This window comes from Lithobates pipiens, unplaced genomic scaffold, assembly GCF_037356315.1.
Source record: "Lithobates pipiens isolate NorthernLeopardFrog02 unplaced genomic scaffold, aLitPip1_a1.2 Scaffold_8, whole genome shotgun sequence".
NCBI classification, from domain to species: Eukaryota; Metazoa; Chordata; class Amphibia; order Anura; family Ranidae; genus Lithobates; species Lithobates pipiens.
The window spans coordinates 127,552,844-127,568,830 of NW_027507903.1; the positions used below are offsets into that span (position 1 = coordinate 127,552,844).

Sequence of the window (15,987 nt, forward strand, 5' to 3'; positions counted from 1 at the left end):
GCTAAATTCTGATGGAGCATACACACGGTCGCATTTTCCAATGAAAAGCTTTTGTGAGTCTTTTTCTGGCCGGAATTCCGATCATGTGTACGCGGCATAAGAACAGGGATCTGGGAAGAATGAAGGCAGAACAATATCCTGGTTTAGGTGAAATTTTGAAACCACCTTCGGAAGAAAACTAGGACTACTCTATCCTTATGAACGACTAAATATGGATCTTTACAAGAAAGAGTCGCCAATTCTGATACTCTTCTTGCAGAAGAAATGGCTACTAGAAAAACTAGCTTCCTTGTCAAAAGGACCAGAGGAATGTCATATCAGCTCAAAAGGCTGTTTCTGTAAAGCCGACAGAACTAAATTCAAGTCCCAGGAATTCAGGGGGGCTCTATCCGGTTGATTGAGCCAGGCTACCCACTGTATAAAGCTTCAGACCAAAGAATGTGATGTTGAAACAACACAGATAAGGCCGAGACCTGGCCCTTGATAGTAGTGAAGGCCAATTTCATCTCTAACCCCATTTGCAGAAAGTCAAGGATTCTCCCTATGACATACTTCCTGGAATGCCAACCACTGGATTCACACCGGTAGACATAAGCCTTTCAGATTCTATAATAAATTACTCTGGAAGCTGGCTTCCTTACATTAATCAAGGTAGAAGTTACTGGGCCTGAAAGCCCATGCCTCTTCAGAATGTGGGTTTCAATAGCCAAATCGTTAAATTTAGCATTTGTAAGGTAGGATGGAACACTGGTACCTGCCATAGCAGGTCTGGACGTAGTGGTAGGGTCCATGGGGACCCCCAACCGCCATCTTTATTATTTCTGCATATGAAGATCTTCTGGGCCACGCTGGGGCCACTTGAAGCACTGACTTTGTTTCCTGCTTGATCCTGCGAAGAAGCCGTGGTAGCAGCAGAATAGGAGGGAATGCATAAATCAGTGAGAACTGACGCCATGGAGTCACCAACGCATCCGTCCCTCATGCAAGTGGATCCCTTGTTCTTGACACAAAGTTGTCGATCTTGTTGTTGAACCTAGATGCAAACAGATCTACATCCAGTATCCCCCATCTTTGACATATGGCCGGGAGGATGTTGGGGTGAAGAGACCATTCCCCTGGGAACAACTGCTGGCAACTTAAGTAGTCTGCCTGCCAATTCTCTACTCGTGGAATGAAGATTGCCGATATGCACGGCACATGCTTTTCTGCCCAGATCAGGATCTGGTTTAACTCTTTCTGGGCTGCACGACTCCTGGTGCCACCTTGGTGATTGATAAAAGCCACTGCTGTGGCATTGTCAGATTGGACCCTGACAGGAGAACCCTGCAACTTGAATGTCCAGGTTTTTAGAGCTAGGCACGCCGCACAAATCTCCAGAATATTGATGGGTAAGGTCTTCTCGATCCTGGATCATGTCCCTTGGACAGTCGCCTCTTCCAGAACGGCTCCCCAACCCAAAAGGCTGGCATCTGTTACCACCTTCCAGGTGACTGGTAAAAAGGATTTCCCTTTCCGCAGATTCTCGGGTGCCAACCACCAAATGAGACATTGGCGCACTATTGGAGAGAAGTGCATTGGAAAATTCAGTGCCTGGACCTTCTTATTCCAGGTAAAAAGGATACTGTTTTGCAACAGTCTTGAATGAAACTGGGCATAGGGAACTACTTTGAACAAAGCCACCATCTTACGCAACAATCTCATAAGAAGCCAGATAGAAGGACTCTTCTTTGCCCTGACTAGCTGAACCAGCACCTTTATTGCACTGACTTTTGCCTGGGGTAAAAAACACGTTTTTTGGGTTGTATCTATGATTAGCCCTAAGTACTCTAATCTTCATACTGGTATTAAAGAAGACTTCTCTAGTCAGGGCCGGTGCTACCACTAGCCAAACTAGGCAGCCACCTAGGGCGCACTGCTGCCTAGGGCACCTGGCCACTGATGTTCCTACTCTCTTCTCTCTGCAGCAACTAAGTCTCAGCATCTGCACGCAGCCCGCCGCTCTGTTCGCACATAGTGTCAGAGGCGGCGGAGGACTGTGACTGCATACCGACTCCTGAATGAATGGAAGAAAGCAAACCTTCATTGATGAGCGCTGGTAGGCTGCATTTGATGGACGCTGGTGGACTGCATTTGATGGATGCTGGTGGGCTGCATTTGATGGGTGCTTCATTAAAAAGATGGGCAGGGCAAAGGGGGTGGAGTCAGGGGTGGAGCCAATGGGGGGGGGCGGCAAAATGAGGTTTCGCCTAGGGTGTCTGTCAAAAATACTTGCACCAGCCCTGTCTCTAGGTTGAGAACCCAACCTAGATATTCCAGGTAGTTGACTGTGGTGACCAAGCCTTCGTCTAAACTGGCTACCGACCAGTCTATTAAGGGCAGGTCGTCCAGGTACACTACAACCATGGGCCCTTTATCTGGCCAGAGGTGGAGCCAGGACCTTTATGAACACCCGAGGTGCAGTAGCTAGACTGAAAAGCAAAGCTACAAACTGGAAATGACGATTTTCTACTTCAAAAAGGCAGATATTTCTGATGAGCGGGGAAAATAGGTACATGCAGGTAAGCATCTTTGATGTCTATTGATGCCAAAAGTTCTCCTCCTTGTAGGACGGAGACTAAAGATCAGATTGATTCCATGCAAAAAGATAGAATCTTTAGAATATGATTGAGATCCCTGAGATCCAGGATGGGTCTGACATCTCCACTTGGCTTTGGCACCGTGAATAGGTTTGAATAAAAGCCCAACCCCTGCTCTTGCATGGGAGCTGCCATGATTACTTTTTGCGACAGAAGTTAATCCAACGCTTGGAAGAGAGACTTTTTTCTCTGGGTCTTTGGGGACATTTGATCTGAGGAAACGAGGAGATGGGAATTCTGTGAACTCTAGTTGTAACCTAAAGTTATTGTGGAGATCACCCATCTGTCCTGAAATTCCTCCTGCCAGACCCTTGAGAACTGTAGCAGTCTTCCCCCCCACTCGAACGAGCGGGGGAGCCCCTTCATAAAGAGCCTTTAGTGTTCAGTCTTGTAGATTTCCTCCCCCAGGATTTCTTTTGTCCTTGGGGTTGACTCTTAGTTTAAACCTCCTGAACCTGATGGTGGAGGCCGTCATGACTGCCTGGAGGCTGATGCCCCAGGTGCTGGAGAAAGAGTCCTTTTAACCACTTGGGATCCGCGCTATTGCCAAATGACGGCATTAGCGCGGACCTACATTTCCGGGACTACGTCTATTGACGTCGTCCCGTGTACAAGCGGCCTGCGTGCCCCCTGAGGGGCGCGCGCGGCGCGCTCTGTGATCGGCGAGTCCATGAGACTCGCCTGATCACCGATCCGTGCAAGGGGTCGATCCCGACCCCTTATCACGTGATCAGCTGTCAGCCAATGACAGCTGATCATGTGATAGAACGGAGCCGGTAATCGGCTATTATTCCTCCTCGCGCTGTCAGCGCGAGGAGAAAAAAAAAAAGCCGATCACCGGCGGCCGTGATCAGGACATCAGTCCCGATCACGGCCATCAATACAAGGGACCACCTGCCAGTGCCCACCTGCCTCCCGCAGTGCCATCCTGAAGTAAAAGTAAGTGCCCCCGTCAGTGCCACCCACAGTGCCACCCACAGTGCCACCCCACAGTGCCACCCACAGTGCCCACAATCTGCCTCAAAGGTGCTGCACCCCAGTGCCGCCCATCAGTGCCCAGCAGTGCCGCCCATCAGTGCCCAGCAGTGCCGACCATCAGTGCCCAGCAGTGCCACCTATCAGAGCCACCTATCAGTGCCACCTATCAGTGCCCATCAGTCCCATCTATCTGTGGTACCTATCAGTGCCCATCCGTGCCACCCATCCGTGCCACTTATCCGTGCCACCCATCCGTGCCATCTTATCTGTGCCCATCTTTGCCCATCAGTGCCGCCTTATCTGTGCCCATCGGTGCCGCCTTATCTGTGCCTATTAGTGCCGCCTTAACTATGCCTATCAGTGCCCACCAGTGCAGCCTATCAGTGCCCACCAATGCAGCCTATCAGTGCCCACCAATGCAGCCCATCAGTGCCCACCAATGCAGCCTATCAGTGCCGCCTAATCAGCGCACTTCAATGAAGGAGAAAAATGACCCGTTTGCAAAATTTTATAACAAACTATTAAACATGATTTTTTTTTTTTTTGCATCTTTTTTTGTTTGTTTAGCAAAAAATAAAACTCCGAGCTGTAACTAAATACCACCAAAAGAAAGCTCTATTTGTGGGAAAAAAATGATAAAAATTTCATTTGGGTACAGTGTTGTATGCCCGCGCAATTGTCATTCAAAGTGCATCAGCGCTGAAAGCTGAAAATTGGTCTGGGACTGAGGGGGGTTTAAGTGCCCAGTAAGCAAGTGCTTAAATAAAGGATGTTTACTCCATTTCTTAACTGGCAAAAGGGTACTTTTCCCACTTGATGTCTTTTGTATATATATTTGTCATCCCCAAACAGCTTTTCACTGCGAAAAGGGAACCCCGCCCAGGAGCTTTTTGCATGGAGTTTTGGCCGACCAATTTTTCAGCAACAAGATTCTATGCATCTGTACCAGCCCAAGCGTAAGATGACAGGTCTGAAGGATAGAATCTCTGATTGCATCAACTGCAAAACACAAGGCTGCTGGCAGCTCAGCTAATTCTTGGGCCTGCTGTTCAGGAAAAACCTTGAGCACCTGTTTCAAGTGATCTCTTAAGGACTGGCATACCCCAATTGCCGCCATTGAAGGTTGAGCTACTGAAGGCAAAAACGTTTATCAACAGGAATTCCATCTTTTTATCAGATGGATCCCTAAGCATTTAAGAGTTGTCAACCGGACAAGTCAAATTTTTGTTCACAGAGGAGATAGCGGCGTCAATTGCTGGTATACCTCACATCTTTGTGAACTTTTTCTCCATAGGATAAAGAGCTGAAACTTTTTAGCAGGGATTTTTTTTTTTATCTGGGTGATCCCACTCAGAATAAGTAAGCTTTTCCAGCAGGGAATGAACAGGAAAATTATGTGCAGCTTGAGGTTTAAGTGAACCCAAAATAGATGTGGGTTTCTCAAGCGGCTCAGATACGGGTAACCTAAATGTGGAGCGGACCCTTTCAGTAAGAGATTGCACCAGAAATATCTCAGCCTGTGAAGCCGGAAAGGGACCTTCCTCACTAGATTTCCTGGAAGAGGAGTAATCCTCATCCCTATCTCCAGAGAGGGAATCATCTCCCCTTTCCCAGAGTTCCTCTGTTTGCGGGTCCTGGGTAGAAGGAGATCTAATGCGCTTTCTTCCCCCTAGTGAAGATGTAATCATGGCCATTAATCTTTCCTCTAATCCACTCATGGTTGAGGAAAAAAACACCTGAGTGATGAATACAGGGGCTGCAGTGCCAGCAGCAGATGTAGCCCCTGACACCGATTCCTCACCCTGACCAGCCTCCATAGGTTCTTTAGGAGGAGATGGTGCTGCAGAGGGGGGTCCTCAGGGCCTCAGGGAGATCACCTTGAGCCCCTATTTCTCAGGGTACCTGTACCTCTTCTGCCCATGATGCCAAGCACAAATGCCGAGGTACAACCAGAAATGCACGTACTGCTGAGCAATATAGTCCAGCAACTGCAGCTGCTATAAAAGGCCCAGTGTGGTGCTAAGTAAATGCTGCCTGGGGATGCCTGTGTGAGCCACACTTACATGCCCTCCATCCGCTGTGTCCCTCCTTGAGCTGTGCACCTGCAAAAGAGTGCATCTTATAGCCTCAGTTAGCCCCAATTAGCCCTCGTTGTGGGTGTCAACCCACGCCAGATGCCACGCTAACGCTCCATCCCCTTTTTCCAAGCCCTCATACCGCCCCTCCCCTTGTCCTCTTTTAAACAAGCCCTGCTTTCCCACACGAGCTGAGGGTTCCGATCCTGATCGGATCGCCATGGAGGGGGGCTGGGGAGGAGGAGAGCGGAGGGTAGGTGGATGAGAGACACCGTAAAAGCGGCAGCGGCGATGGCGGCGGGAGGTGGAGCGGGTACCGCTGACAGTATCACTTTGCTAAAGAAAATAGAAAATGAAAAGATCTATTGGTAGGATCAACAAGTAATAAACTATGTTACAGAGGGGACTGAGATAAACAAAAACTGTGCTAGTGCTAGTGACATACACCATATATTTATTTTTTTATTTTGCTTATAGCTCTTCTTGAACACATTTCACTGTGCTTTGGACCTTCCCCTTGTAGACTGAACATGGATTTATTTGTGTTTTTTTCGGGGCTTTTTTTGTTGTAAAGAACATACATTTTGTAAATTTGGACATATTGTAAAATATAAAGCCACCACATCCATCAGTTTTAACCATTATAAGTACCCCCAGGTTTTGGGATTGTGTTGATAGCATCAATTTAAGATGCTTCTGAGATCAGTTTTCGAATTTATAGACAAGTGCATTTGAGCTGTAACTGACCTTCAACTAGTTTCATGTGGGTTTTGCATTCCCAAAGACTTGTATGTGCATGCAAAATCCATTTGAAACAAATAATAGCTCATCCACACAGACCCTAACTGTGTTATATATTATCTCACCCAGTTCAGTTTACACTGACTATCTGGTTATTTACTATGCCACCTCCACCACTTCCAACACCAATTAGTTGATTCAGTCTGCTTGTTGACTCACCCAGGTCTTCCCTGGCAGGTATTGTTTCCTTGTTATGTGTTCAGACATGCCTGAAGGTGCTTGTTGAGCTGTCCTGTCAATTTACATGGGATTAAGGCTAGTTATGATTAATCTCCTATTAAGAGCATTATTCTATCTGCCAAGGACAGAGTTTTAAAGATTATTATGGAACTGACCCAGTAACCTGACATAGAAATCATAAACAAGTCATGTAATACTATTGTCCTGCATATATATGTAGTTCAAACATGTTCACAGTACACTTTAAATGTAAACACAGAACAATCTTGTGCAGAACTGCGTAGAAACCAATTATCTTCTAACTTCAACTTGTTCAATTAAGCTTTGACAATAAAAACCGAAAGCCGATTGATTCTTTGCAGAGCTAAACCAAATTTTTTACTCTCCAGTTTTAGTAAATCAACACCATAATGTCAATTTTTATTAAGTTAAGTAATTAAAAGTGTAAATCAGAGCCTGGATAAGGTCTTCTGTCATTTAAGGCAAGGGTGCAAAAATGCCCCCCACCCCATATACCACAATCAAGCTTTTTAGTTTTGTGCTTAAATAAGTAACAATAGTTTAAAATGTCTACATACAGATTACACAAAATAACAAAAAATAAAATAAAAAATACCTACTTATGCCCAATATACGGGTTGGGGACACACTGGACACCTTCGCTGCCATTGTGCTCTTGCTGGGTGTCCAGTGTGCTCCTGTTACTTTAAGTGGGCTTGGGCAGCCTCCAGGCTCACCTGTCCCACATCTAGCCATTCCATGCATGTGCTTCCACTGTGGAGACACTTAATAATGTCTTTCCTACACATTACCACTAATGGCAACCTTGCAGCCTTTATAACACATGTTTTGGAAGATATTGAAAAACTTTATACCACCAGTTTTGGAAGACAACATTACATTAGCACAACAAAATGCTCTAAGAGACCTATTTACAAATATAAGTTTGGTGATTAAACCAGCAGACAAAAGTGGCAACATAGTGGTAATGAATAGAGAAAAACATGAAAAGATATGTACAAGAATCTAGAGATTTGCTACAAGAATTCTACAAGAAAAAAATCAAAAGAGCGAGTTGTCCAGTCATTTTAGGGAACCGTTCACTAACTCAAAACATAAGCCCTTGTACACACGGTCGGACATTCCGACCACAAAAACCGTCGGATTTTTTCAGACGGATTTTGTGCGAAACTGGTGTTGCATACACATGGTGGGACAAAGTTGTCGGAAAATGACGCTCGTTTGTTACGACGGGACTACGTTCAGGCTAGTAGCCAATAGCTTTGGTCTCGTAAGTTGATCTGAGCATGCGTGGGACCTTTTTCCGATCGGAATTCTCTACAAACGATCGGACAAAGTCCGATCGGATCATGTTGTCGGAAAATTTTATATCCAGCTCTCAAACCTTGTTGGTCGGACGTTCTGACGAAAAAAGTCAGATTGAGCCCACACACGGTTGGATTATCCAACAACATGGTCCGATTGGACATTTTCCATTGGAATGTCCGACTGCGTGTACAAGGGCTAAGTCTTTACATTGCTAAAGGAGCTGGGATTGTTGAGGTGCCCAAAAATCCTAACTCCTCTGAAGCATTTCACGTTTTGTTTATGGCTATACATGGGATGTGGTGTCTAGAGTTCTTGTCTAACCTACGATTCATGTGATGTTTATATTGATACTTTTCTACAGGAACATGTCAAAACCTTACCATCCTATGTCTGAGGCACTCCACATCTTTTAACCCTATAGGAGGAGGTGATTTTACTAAAGGATGATAGTATCATTTGATGTGGAGGCACGATATTCCTCCATCTCACATGAAAAGGTCTTCAAACAGTACAGAATGGAAGAAAGATTTTCTAATACAACATTTTTGATGACACATAATTACTTGCGTCTTTTGTCGAACATTTATTGCCTGCGGGTAGAGGGCACAGTGATGGGGATGACATGTACCCCATTTTGTGGGAACATCATCTTTTCAATGTACCCATGCTATGTGGTAACATGACACAGATGCATAGAGCAAATTCTTCTTTTCCGGACCTTTACATCGCACTTATTAAAGCATTAGTGGAACAATTAAATAACAATAGAATAAATGTATGTTTCACGTTTCCCTTCTACGTTTTGGAAATCTCTTTCCTAGATGTCCTAGATGGCAAGTTAAAGTATTTGACCACATCTCAGATGTTGCCTCCAGAAACCATTTCTGACAGGGCTATTTGGACAGCAGGTGCTTTCATTTTTACACGCTTATGAACTGTGTTTACAGTACACCCATTATTTGTTTGCAAGCACTTATTATGATATTGGACAGGCTGACCCCTACCAATAGTCTGTGCTTAATAAATGGTGGCTTTGACTAAAATAATAAAATAAAATTAATTAAAAAGTAATTTAAAATTTTGCATGTTAATTATAAAACAACAAAGTCTAAGCCATCAAAGTAAAGACTCAGCAAAGAAGAAAAGAAGAGAAAAATTCTAATGATCTAATCTAATTAAGTTCTCCCGTTCAGAGACCTTGATGGAGTGTACAATTGTACATTTTGTAAAGTTAAAAGAATAAAAAAATGTAAACAGTGTTTCAGCACATCATTCACTCACTCATTGCCTGGAAAAAAAAACTGACAGTAGCCCACATGCAAAACTAAGCATTTTAGCATGTGAGAAGTGTGACCAATTATAACTGACATTGGCATAAATATTGTAATTTGTAAATGATTAAAAACATTGCTAACTTGACCAGCAGACTCTATATTTAAACTCACAGATCAGTCTGATCATGTAAATACAACCACTTTGTGGGGTGGATTTACTAAAGGCAAAATTTTGAATGCATTTGATTAGCACTCAGTAATAGCACTTATGTGAAATATATTTTTTCTATTTTCTCCTCCTAGGCAGTACGAGCAATTAATGGCTGTGATCATGACACAACAGTAGAAGAGTTTACCAATCGTGTATTTAACAAGATTGATGTAAATGGAGATGGTGAGAACATATTTACATGGGATACATTTATGTTAGATAAAATCGGGTATGGGCATTAGAGGGTGATCGGTAAGGGGGGCAATTAGAGGAACTCATCCCTTTGGTGTCTCTTCCTGCAGCAGCTAGAGGCTGGGTTTAACTTCTCTCCCTCTAATCGGCTTACAGCTGCTGTAGGGAGAGGCACACAGGGGATTAGTTCCTGTAACTGCCTAACCCTCCCCACCCCCATGCAGCACTGATCCCCTTGGATTCCCCCTGCTGCCTGCTACTAATGATTATATTGTTTTTTAATGACAGTATCATTTTAATATATATTTTTTTTGGGGGGGGGGGGGAATCAGGCTGTACGGGACCCCATGATTTCAAACAGCAGCCCTGTGCACAGCTGCACAAAATTATGAGTGCTCCAATTTTAGTAAATCTCCTCCAGTGTTTCCTATAGAATTATCATTAACTAATTCACTTGTTACATTGGGAAATTGCAATCTTTATTGATATTTATGCTTTTGACAACTTTTACTTTGATTTCTGTCTTTCATAGGGGAACTGTCTCTTGAAGAGTTTGTGGAGGGAGCTCGTAAAGATGAAGAATTTATGGATTTGATGATGAAAAGTCTTGATCTGACTCACATTATGACCATGATTAACAACCGAAGACACAGTGTCTGAGTCAGATGGCCAGCCAATTGTGTTGTGTAATAATTACTTTGACATCATGGATGTATTGTCACCATGGAAAAGATCCACACAGCCACATTAGATTAGCCACCAATATGCTAATAGGTAAACACACAACATCAAATATTTTGCATGCCAAACAAATTTGTTAAGATATAATATTCAATACATAAAAGGCACAGTTTATAAAACATTGTTACATATTTAACTTTACAGAATTCCAGTTAATTCTACCAAGATTGGCCCATTGCTGAAAATGTTTGGTATTAGATGTTCTCAATGTTTGACATGACAGGATGGATGTGAATTTTTTTTATGTGGGGCTATGTAAGTAGCCACCAAGGCAGCCAAAAGAAGATTTTATGTATTGAATGAAGTACTGAAGGTATTGGTGGCTATATGTAGATTTGTGTGTGGTAAGTGACAAGAATAGATCATATGCGTTACAACTACTTTGTGTAACAGATCAAGGCTGAAAATGGGTGATAGAGAGAACAACCACCATCACCAAAGCTTCAAAATATTTATTTAGTTAAAATATAAAAATATTGTAAGGCAAATGAAGATCCTGAATCGTGTGGAGTGATATGGTTATCAAGAAGCTATATGATGATCAGCTGTGTGGTGTGTACATCTCATTGACATCTAGTGAGATGTATTAGGGAATGTACAGATTTATTTTCATTATATCTAAGGAATATGACTGCAAAGTTCTACATTTTTGTTTATTGTATGCTTGTGCCTTTTGTAAGCTGTATATAAAATTGCTGCTTTCTATAAATATTCAATAAAATGTAAATATTAGATATGGGGTTGCGCCTGAATGCAATGTTGTCTAAAGTAATTCAATAAATATAATACATATGTATCTTTAATCTTACAATTTAGTTTACAATATATTAAAGACATGTAGTCTGCCATTACTGACCTCTCTCCAAAAATACTAGCTGTCTGGCTGCATCTGGCTTCAGTACTTCAATAATGGCCTGGAACAAGCATGCATCTATTAAACGCCTTATCACCTGATATGCACATGCTCAGTTCTTGGTTAGTGGTGTATTATGTATTTAAAAAAAGTATAAGTAGGACAACTCTGGAATTAGTGCCTTTAAAAATACATTAGAATTACATGTGAATTCATAACTGGAAATAGATTCTGTGTCAAAAAATAATTATCCATTTTTGTTTCTTTTGTATATTGCTATATCCAACAATATCTCATCTGAAAATAGCAAAATATATTGCCCATCTACTGTATATTAATCTAGTGCGTGATTCCTGAGGGAGAAGAACAATGTTGTGAAAGATGAATTAACACTGGAATACCATTAAGCTATTGTTAAAAACCCCAAAAAACAAACATATACTGTAATATATTGAAGCTTACCAATTCTTAGATGTGGTGTCTATGTTAGCTTTCTTTTTGTAGGCTTTTTATTTTATTTTCCCCAGCCAGTAAGTATTTTTAATTTACTTTACCAGACCATGCTGTCTAAACAAAGTGTCAGTTAGCAGGTCAAAATAAATAATTTAAGAAGGGGTGCAAACCATGGTCAGTTTTTATTCACGTAAAAGCTTTATCCCCCAAAAAAGTAAAAAACTGGAGTTTAGCTTTATTTGGAACTCAAGGCCATCTAAATCAGATGTATTTAACACTCCCCTCTCCTCAGATTGACAATGCTGCTGTCTGAGGGTGGCTCAATAGCTCCTCCATCTCGAGGGGAAACACCCTAACGCCCCATACAAACTATCAGTTTTTCTGATGAGTTTTTCCTTCAGGTTTACCAAAACCATATAGTACAAGGGCCTGCCTGATTGCATACAAATTGAAACTCCTAAGGTTTGACCTCATTATATATATGGTTTTGGTAAATCTGAAAAACTCAGCAGAAAAACAATAGTGTGTATGGGGCTTAAGACAGGAAAGATCTTACTGGCCAGAATTAAGTAAAGAAGAAGGAAAAAGGCAGAAAAAATAAAATTATTGTAGCCACCAAATGTAAGGATTGGTAAACTACAATATATTCAAGTTTTGCTTTTGGCTTTAAATCCACTCAGGGTCTGCAAAACTGGTGCTTAAGGCACAAGAATGGCAAGAAGAGCTACCATCAGATAGGTGAAAAATGGCGCATCAAAAGTGCACCAGGATTTAAAAAGGAGGAACTTAGCAGCTTAGGCCGCGTACACACGCGGGGACTGTTCGCTCAACTTTGTCCGTCAAACAGTTTCAGCGAACAGTCCGCTCAAAATTAGCATGGACGGACTTGCCCACACACGACGAACGAACAGTTTGCTGAAACCGTGCGCGATGACGTGAACGGCACGTACGACGGGACGGAAAATCCGACGTCCTATACACTGCATTACAACTTTCGGCGTGTAAATCCTTTCTGAGCATGCGCGGAACTTAGTTTGACGAACAAGCCTACACACGAGGGGACTGTTCGCTGAAACCAAGTTTCAGCGGACAGTTTTTCGGAATTTCCGAAAAACTTTGTTCAGCAGACTGTTCGCTGAAACTGTCCGCTGAAAGCCCACACACGGGCGGACTGTCCGCCGAAACACTGTTCAGCGGACAAAGTTGGGCGAACAGTCCCCGCGTGTGTACGCGGCCTTACAGGACACAGGAACAAAGAACGGAGGAGGAAGAGATGGAAAAGATTCAGGGAAGGAGGAGAGCATATTATTTTATATCCTTCAAAGAGATCATGCCTGTCACACTGTCTGCATTCAGGGCTGTGTACCTACACCCGCACGGATGGCAGATTGTGAGGAGTGTCTCTGTGTGTGTAGCCACTGCACCCTATTTGAAACCAATGGGACTGCTTGCATGGGGATGTACAGAATAGAATACCTGTGCATCCTCGTTCAGGTAAACACAACCCTTCATGGGTCTACACTTTTAGGCCTTTTATATGTATTTGAGTTTATGACCTTAATATCCAGAAACTCAATGGCTTCAAAGACCTCTCCTATGTATTACAAAATGCAGTGGGATTACCACTGGTGCCATCATCTGGTTTATGATGCCAGCAGCACCCAGCACACTGTAAATCTTGGCTGATGCCGATGCTCCTAGTCCTGGACAGTGCTGGTCACATAAAAGTGAAATACTTTGGAAACTGGTTAATACATACGTCAGACAGCAGGAGGTGCAGCCAATCACAGACCTGCTAAACTTGGTAATACTCAGTCTCTCACTCCACCATATTGTATCTGATGCCTCTGATTATTATTAGAGGCATCAGACTTCCTATAACTTCCTATAACCTCCCAATGTACACAAGCAACAACAGCATTCAAGTTTCACAGGAAAGACAATATGACACTAAAGGGTTAATGCACTAAGTCGCAACCAGAGTGTTATTTGCCATAACAATTATTTTCAGTATTGTTAGGTGTAGTAAATAAGGATTGTCATAGTGAACTGAACCTTAAGCCTCTCAGGTCAGAATGACGCTCATGCAGACAGCCTTTAATCTCTTTTTTCTCCTGACAGCTCTTTGAAAGCATATAGTCTGGCTATTTGGCCAGTGCCCAGTCTTGCTAAACTTCCAAAAATGCGATGTATGTTTGTATTCAGGCAATAAAAGTAAATATTGAAAAAACTACAAATCACTTTAACCATAAAGCCAATCTATGTTTTGATACCCAACAGCACCTCTTCTCATACTAGGTGTTAAAGATCAAACTATGAGAAGTATTAAGTAATTGTAATATTTTAGATTAAAAATATGTTTTGGGCTAAAGGCAGACTGAAATTTAGAGAAAGCAATAGGTGTAATTTACATGTTTTTCAGGCTTTCCCAAAATGTATGTTGTTAACAAAGCTCAGTAGCATAAGTAACTTTTTACCCCACTAAATAAGACATAACAGAACAGCTTCCACTATGTTCTATTGTTACAAAACCCAAAGTGCTCTGTGAATTATGTTTTATGGGTGCACCCAGTATTGATTGTTTGTAAGTAAAGCAAAGAAAATTGCAGTCAAAACATGAGATATGTATAGGAAGGCCAGTATGGTGGCCTGAAATTATGGTAGGACCCCAGGGGGTATTTCAGCAGACCACCCACACTGGTCTGTGTCAGTTCCAGTGTGCGGTACTACACATCACTAGGCTGGCTCTCCCAGCTCACCTCATGTTCAGGAGTCTGTGCATTCGATCGCAAGCACGTCACGGCTTCTCCGTTCATGGTCTTCGTGGCCGGTTCCCACTCACTATTGCAGGTAGGATTCAAACCTTTTCGTAACACGTGCAATCTTGCGATTAGTTATGCTTCCTATGGCGCATCCCTTTTGTTAAAAAAGCTGCCGCCTAGTTGTCGCTCCTGTCCCGACAATTTCGCATAGGTGCAGTACGTTCGTAGGTTCTTCTGCCTTGTTTGTCATCCCATCTACAAACATACGATTCATTTGCAGATCCAATCCTCCGAGCTGATGACGGTCGTTGTCCGATATCACTCGACATAAGCTTCACTGCTTATATGATTCATGTCCATGGGGTTGCTGTCTCATCCATTTCGAGATGAGCTTGTATGGGTTCTGTGGCTAATTGAGGTGGTAATTAGACCCATCTGGTGCCTTGCCTGCACCTTGATTAGCCTGGGGGGTTGGATGGTTGGTTGTGTTCAGTTTCAGAGCTAGGGGTGGCATACACTCTACAACCAATTCCCATCAGTTCCATTTAATACTACTTACTAACAATTCGTATCGAATTTGTTTCATACATTTATAACCAATTCGTATCTGAGTCATCTCACTTTACAAACCGTTTCGTAGCAGACATCATTTCATAAGTTTCAAACAATTATCTATCATGTTCCCCATTCGTAAAACTGTTGTCGTCTCATGTCGTAAGTCTCTTGCCTCATTCTCACTGCGTTGTAAAAATTTCACCACATTAGTCATATGTATTCGTACTCATTCGTTGGGATTTGTACCTCATTCGAGCCCAGTCGCAACTTATGGCAGCCCTCTTCTCGGGACCGTATGTATCTAGCTGCCTAGGCGGCATGAACATTACGAATACACGGAATTCACTCACACTACAAGCTACTTCCAAATCAAGTCACATCAGCGGAGTAACTCCCCAAACCTGTGCCTGACATACCACACCTCCTACTTACCCCCACGCCTCCTACTAACCCCCTACACAACACCAAATAGCCACCTACAGCCAATCCGAGTCTAGTCGCATCCTCGGCACAACGATTCGGATCCTCGGTATACAAGTTCCACTGTTACACCTACAGCCGATCGGAGTCTAGTCGCATCATCGGCACAACGATTCAGGACCTCAGCAAATACAAACCGTTACTCGCACCTACAGCCAATCCGAGTCTAGTTGCATCATCAGCGCGACGATTCTGATCTTCGGCAATACAAACCCCACCGTTACTCACACTCCAGCCCGGTCCGAATCTAGTCGCACTCGCAATACGAATGCAGTAGCACAGCGATTCAGATCTTTGGCCTTACATAACTCTTATCAAGCATAAACATACATGTCTCACTCCATCTATTTGTACGTCATTCATACATGCTCAAATTTCACTACCTTTGTTTTCACCTTCCTGATAAGGCTGCTTACTTGCAATCATTGCAAGCATCTCTGCAAGTGGCTCAAAATTGGCCACTCACC

General features: G+C 43.0%; 1 protein-coding gene and 1 long non-coding RNA gene across 2 annotated transcripts in view; both read left to right on the top strand.

Annotated features, from left to right (window-relative positions):
- The window catches only part of LOC143963646 (guanylyl cyclase-activating protein 1-like), a 45,536-nt gene extending 34,387 nt beyond the window's left edge, over positions 1 to 11,149 (top strand). Inside the window, exons 3-4 of the mRNA XM_077473333.1 lie at positions 9,577 to 9,667; positions 10,209 to 11,149. Of these exons, the coding sequence (XP_077329459.1) occupies positions 9,577 to 9,667; positions 10,209 to 10,336 (219 nt within the window). The 3' untranslated portion in view covers positions 10,337 to 11,149. The remainder of the gene's footprint in view (positions 1 to 9,576; positions 9,668 to 10,208) is intronic.
- The window catches only part of LOC143962110 (uncharacterized), a 767,356-nt gene that overhangs the window by 391,512 nt on the left and 359,857 nt on the right, over positions 1 to 15,987 (top strand). The window lies entirely within an intron of this gene.